The sequence below is a fragment of the Ziziphus jujuba genome, chromosome 10 (assembly GCF_031755915.1).
Source record: "Ziziphus jujuba cultivar Dongzao chromosome 10, ASM3175591v1".
In the NCBI taxonomy this organism is placed as follows: domain Eukaryota; kingdom Viridiplantae; phylum Streptophyta; class Magnoliopsida; order Rosales; family Rhamnaceae; genus Ziziphus; species Ziziphus jujuba.
Genome location: NC_083388.1, coordinates 9,479,889 through 9,485,888, shown reverse-complemented (window position 1 = coordinate 9,485,888; position 6,000 = coordinate 9,479,889). Strand labels below are relative to the sequence as shown.

General features: G+C 36.9%; 1 protein-coding gene across 1 annotated transcript; it reads left to right on the top strand.

The window, feature by feature from the left end:
• Window positions 1–1,527: 1,527 nt before the first annotated feature.
• LOC107411111 (putative E3 ubiquitin-protein ligase XBAT31) lies at window positions 1,528–5,274 on the top strand. Its single transcript, XM_016018630.4, has 8 exons — window positions 1,528–1,948; window positions 2,168–2,227; window positions 2,346–2,417; window positions 2,514–2,635; window positions 2,747–2,887; window positions 2,971–3,078; window positions 3,441–3,699; window positions 4,353–5,274. The coding sequence occupies exons 1-8, from the start codon at window positions 1,769–1,771 to the stop codon at window positions 4,749–4,751; spliced, it is 1,341 nt and encodes a 446-aa protein (XP_015874116.2). The 5' UTR covers window positions 1,528–1,768; the 3' UTR covers window positions 4,752–5,274.
• The last annotated feature ends 726 nt before the right edge of the window (window positions 5,275–6,000 follow it).

The window sequence follows — 6,000 nt, the reverse complement described above, 5'->3', positions numbered from 1 at the left end:
TTAATTAATTAAGTTGCTCATAGAAATTTTTATTTTTCTCTTTTTATCCAACTTCATAGAAACTCAACAACAACTATTCAAATGATAAGGTTAAGGAATTAAGTTATCGTTTGCATATACCACTTTCCCTAGCCCAATTCCTATTTTAGGCAATTTTTTTGTCTTTGGAACAAGTAACTGATTGGATATGAACACAATATTATGTACTAAAGTTTTTTTTTTTTTTTTTTTTTGTCGTACAAGATTGAAGAAAAAATGTGCAACTTTTCTTTTCACTTGAAAAAGGAAATAGTGACCTATTTTTAAAACCAAAAAAAAAAAGGGATAAATAATGACCCCTTTTTTTTTGTTAGAAAAATAATGACCTTATTACTTACAAATTTTAGTTTGTCCTACATTTTAATTTTTAGTTATTCTGGCACAATTATTCAAAAATTCCTATTATGTAAAATTTGTATTTATTTGCTTACTAAATTTGTATAGAACACAGTACCCGGATGGTTTCAATTACTTGCAAGTCATAACGTCCAGCTTTCTATTTATTTTTTTTCCACTCATAACAAATTAAAATTTTCAAGAAAATAATGTAAATTTTACTTATTAAGAAAGAGAATAAATCTTTTTTTTTTTTTTTTTTTTAAAATTTATATCATGGTCCAAATTATTCAAAACTATAAATTATATTATATAGTGAATTAGGCAACTCTCATATTATTATTATTATTATTATTATTATTATTATTATTATTATTATTATTATTATTATTATTATTATTATTTGTCCTTTTTGTTCTTTTTGCCCGTGATTATTTGTCTTTTGAAAATAATGTAATTTTGAACTTTCCAAAAAAAAAAAAAAAAAAAAAAAACACACAGAGAATGCAGGGAAAGACTCTACGTGTAAAGCAAGGAGGCTAATATCAATTTTTGGGTAAAACGATGAACGTTCGAAGGCTGAACTTTGTGTTTGCGGCCAAATATGAATGGTTAAAAAAATTCTGAGAATAGTCAGTCACAGTCTTTTTTTTTTTTTCTTTTTTTTTTCTTTTTTCAGCCCGACAGGTAAAGGGCAATTAAGTAAATTCATATTAAATTTAAACCAAGCTGTCACAATCTTATTGGATAAATAAAAATGCAACCAAACGGTCCCGGTCAGGAAATAAGAAAAGTAAAAGTAGTCGTGTAAAATTAAAACTAATAATTAGATATTTTTTCCACATAATAAATTTCCATATTTAACGATCCAAAAATCCAACGGCTGGAAGAGAAACAGTGTGAAAGCAGTGAAATTTTAACGGACAAGATCTATTTAAAATTAAACCGGGTTTTTTTTCAAAGACGAAAACCCGGTCCGACGTCATCGGGGTGGCCTAGTTGGCCCATTTTGTACAGCTCACGGAATCTAACGGCCCGAAAAATATCTGACTGCTGCCCGAAGTCAGACCCCGTAACTTCCCAGAGCTGACACGGTCAGCTCCACACACTCTCAACGGGCAGCTCCAAACTCCGATACGCTCTTTCTTTCTCTCTCTGTTTCTCTATCTTCCAAAGTGTTGGGCTTTCTCTCTCTAGACTAAAGGAGGAGTACATAAATGCGAGCTTTTCAGCGTAGAGCCATCTTGGCCACCACCTTCAGGGGAAGGTGGCGCACGATAGAGTTGGAGCGCCTTGCCGGAGACCGGTGGTGAAGTGCGCTCCCTCTCATTAACATTAGAGAGAGAGAGAGCGAGAGAGAGAGAGAGAGAGAGTATAGAAAGAAGGAAAAAAGATGGGTCAGGGGCTGAGTTGCAGGGGAAGCCATGAACATGGGTTGTTCAGTGCTGTACAGTTTGGGGACCTTGAGACAGTTGAAGCTTTGCTTGAGAGAGACCCAGCTCTTCTGCAACAATCCACTGTCTACGATCGCCAGACTGCTCTTCATATAGCCTCTGCTAATGGACAGATCGAGGTTCGGTTCATTCATTTCTTTACTTCTTTTAGCGAATTCGGCGGGTTTTTTTCTCTTTTTGTTTTGGGAAATAAAGGTTTTTTTTTTCCCCTTTTTTTTGGATTTGTGGAAATGGGTTTTGGAAATTAAGATGTTTGGTGGATTCTTTGTGTTTTTTGATTGATGAACTTTTCTGGGTTTTTGATTTTTTTTGGTTTTTGGTTGTTGGGTGCTTTTCAGATTCTCTCTATGCTTTTAGAGCGATCTGTTAATCCCGACGTGTTGAATCGTCACAAGCAGGTAATATTGTGAAATTGCCTTACTCTGTTTCCTGGAAAATGTTTGATCTTTGTGGTTTCGGTTTTGATTGACTCTTTCTAGTTGGGTTTTTTGCTTTTTCTGGTTGCGAATGGTTCAGACTCCTCTAATGTTGGCTGCAATGCATGGCAAGATCTCGTGCGTAAAGAAGCTCATTGAAGTTGGAGCAAATGTATGTGAAATTCCCAGTTTTTGTATCTTTAAGATTTTTCGACTTTTTGTCCAAATAATGAGTTTTCATGCAACAATAATGTGGATTATCTTCCAGATTTTGATGTTTGACTCGCTTCACGGAAGAACCTGCTTGCATTATGCTGCGTACTATGGCCATTCCGATTGCCTCCAGACTTTTCTTTCTGCTGCTCATTCTAGCCCTGTTGCTGTTTCTTGGTGAGTGATCTTTTTCGTTTACCCTCTCTCTGAATGGATTTGGTCTTCTCTTTAACTGATCCGCCTTGTTGGATGTTCTGTAACATGATTTCCGTTGGATTCTAATTTCAGGGGATTTGCTCGATTTGTGAATATTAGAGATGGTAGAGGAGCAACACCGTTGCACTTGGCAGCTCGTCAAAGACGACCTGAATGTGTACATATTCTATTAGACAATGGAGCTCTTCCTTGTGCTTCAACTGGTGGATATGGGTAATAAATTTTACCAGACTCTGTGATCTTGATTTATTAATGGAGTTAATTTCATTTGTAGATTGATAAGTTGCTTTATACAGCTGCCCAGGAAGCACTCCTCTTCATTTGGCAGCCAGAGGGGGATCTATGGAATGCATCCGAGAGCTGTTGGCATGGGGTGCTGATCGTCTTCAAAGAGATTCATCTGGGTATATTTCAATTTCCTTTAGATTGGGAAACCAAAAGATTATTTGATTGATATAATATTTGGTAGTAAACAATTGTAGATGGATCTCTAGAGTGGAACTTGGGATCCTTTTACTGTCTTGTCTGGATGATCTTTTCCAAAGTTAATATCTTGGGAAATCTGTCATTTTATTTGTGAGTATTGTACTTGAGTCTCTGGTAGCCTTATTGAAAGAATTCCTACTGGATCATATTGCCAAGGGGATCAAACATTTGTTTAAATTATCTTATTTATATTCTTCACAATTTTGACTGTTATTATGCTCTTCTACTTGATTGTAGAAACTTCTTGAATTTAACACGCTGTGTTGTTGCGTATGTACAGGAGGATACCATACATGGTTGCTCTGAAGCGCAAACATGGAGCATGTGCAGCCTTATTAAATCCGTCCTCGGCAGAGCCTCTTGTCTGGCCCTCACCTTTGAAGTTCATTAGCGAGCTTAACCAGGAGGCAAAAGAACTATTAGAACATGCTTTAATGGAGGCTAACAGAGAGAGGGAGAAGAACATCCTGAAGGGAACTGCTTTCTCCCTTCCTTCTCCATGTCATTCTGATGCAGGGGTCGATGATAATATGTCTGAGGTAATTTCCCATCTATCCATTCCTGAAAAGATGCTTCATTTGAGTAGGTAGTTAGTCATGTTTGATACCCTAAGCCTTCATTTTCTCTTTTCACTACAGATGATTATTTTATTATAGAAGTTAAAACACTTCAAAGAAGAAAATCGTTTGGCCATTTTTATATTTTAAGATGTTCATTAATTTGAAATTTAATTTTCTCAAATTTATTTCCGCAATAAGTCTTGTATGGGACCTGGACCATATCTCAATGATTGCTTTTTTTCGCTTCAAGATAGAGCTGTACTATCTTGTCTTTGCTTGATATGCTACCTTTTGGCCTTGGTCCCCCAATTTCTAGAAATAAATTTCAATTTGGCATCCTAGCTTCATCTTAACAATGTTTACGGCTTCTTTGGCAAAAGTAAATTAACCCTGCTCAGTTTTGGAAATTTTTTGACCCTGCTCGGTTTTGGAAATTTTTTGTACTTGATTTGCAAGTTGTCTTTGGACTTTAGGTCTTGTCCCCATTATTTCCTTGGAATTCTTTAGGGTCAATTTTCCAATAAAGTTAAGTTTCTATAAAATTCGCAGCCCTGCCAACCGCTTGGACAGTTTTCGTAGATTCTTTTATGCGATTGGAGTAAAGCTCTGAACAAGAACATTGTTTAATGCAGGGAAGCGATTCAGAGTTATGCTGCATATGTTTTGAGCAAGTTTGCACGATTGAAGTTCAGGACTGTGGCCATCAAATGTGTGCTCAGTGCACCCTAGCCCTCTGCTGCCACAACAAGCCCAACCCAACGACAGCGTGCCTAACCCCACCAGTTTGCCCATTTTGTCGAAGTACGATTGCCCGGTTGGTTGTTGCAAAGATTAAAACTTACGATGATGCAGAGCATGATATCGGTGATAACTGTTCGTCCAAGATAAAGAAGTTGAAGAGGTCCCGAAACTTCAGCAATGAGGGTAGCAGCAGTTTCAAGGGGTTATCGGCAATGGGCTCTTTTGGAAAGATCGGTGGCCGCAGCTCAGGAAGGATTGCTGCTGAGAATGAGTGGGCTGACAAGCCTTGATAACTTCTTGCTATTTGGCTATCAAAAAGTATTACATTTTGTGATCAAGGATTTTGCTTTCTTTGTAAGGGAGGAAATAGAGGAGAGAGATTAGAAAAAATTGGAGAATTCGTATATGAGTGCCTGATCCATCTGGTATGATCATCATCCATTATGTATATTTGGGAAATAAGCTGAAAGAAGTGAGTTGCAGCGTTTGCAAGGCTGAGGGGTGGTTGAGTTCAGTTGTGTGGGTCAATGTTGTAATATTTGTTTACTTCATATTGAAGGAGAACTTGGTAATTTTTGTGAGAGGGTCTGTTTAGGAGAGCCAAATTGAAGTCGAAAAGGAAAAAGAATCGAAAAAAAAAATGTTTTAAGGAAATTCTTTTCTTGTTGAAAATAAAAATTCAACATTCTTCATTGGCTGCTTTAGCGGAGTTAGCAAACCTCCTCGGAATGTGTCGAAGTATGGTCTGAAAGCTTTAACTCTCTCACCATTGTCCATCTCTTTCAATGAGATATATTTTATATTAATTTTATACTTTCCATTATTTATACAAATTTAATAACAATTGGGTGCATAAAATTCTCCGCTTTTTTTTTTTTTTTTTCAGTATTTTGGAAAAATGAGAAGTCCTGTTAATACTTTTGGTGGTCATGCTGTCTTGTGTTTGGTTTTCTTTGTGGTGCTATTAATAATTTGGGGGTAGTGGCGTACAATTGGCCCCAATCTTTTACACAATGTAGATAAGTCAGATGGATCACCTACCAGGGCATTATGGTGGGAACACAATCAAAATGATATGACATGATGTTGACACGTGGATTGAAATCCAGGCTTATGAGTGAGTGAAAAGCCGAGAAAATAAGCAGGCCCACCTTACTGAGTAGGGTCCACTTTTACTTGGCCTTTTGCTTTGTTAGCTATAAAATTGGGGATACATTACCCATTAAGAAGTGCCAAATAAGTTATTATCAGAAAAAAAGTGCCAAATAAGTTTTTAGCCTTTTGTTCCTTTCTTTCTTATCCCCAACAGACTCAGAGCCATCTCCGTAAAAGAAAATGCATGGTCATGGGCGTCCATGGCATGGATTTGGACGCTTTGAAAAGCTTTGATCTTTCTACTCCCTTATTGATGTTGACACCCTACTGACTTGCTGTCCATCTTCGACCACTCTAATTCTTATATTTCTCCAACTGGAGTAGAATCATGCTAGGTGGTTCCCTTTGATCTACTCAAACCATTGTACGGTTCAGATTTTGGAC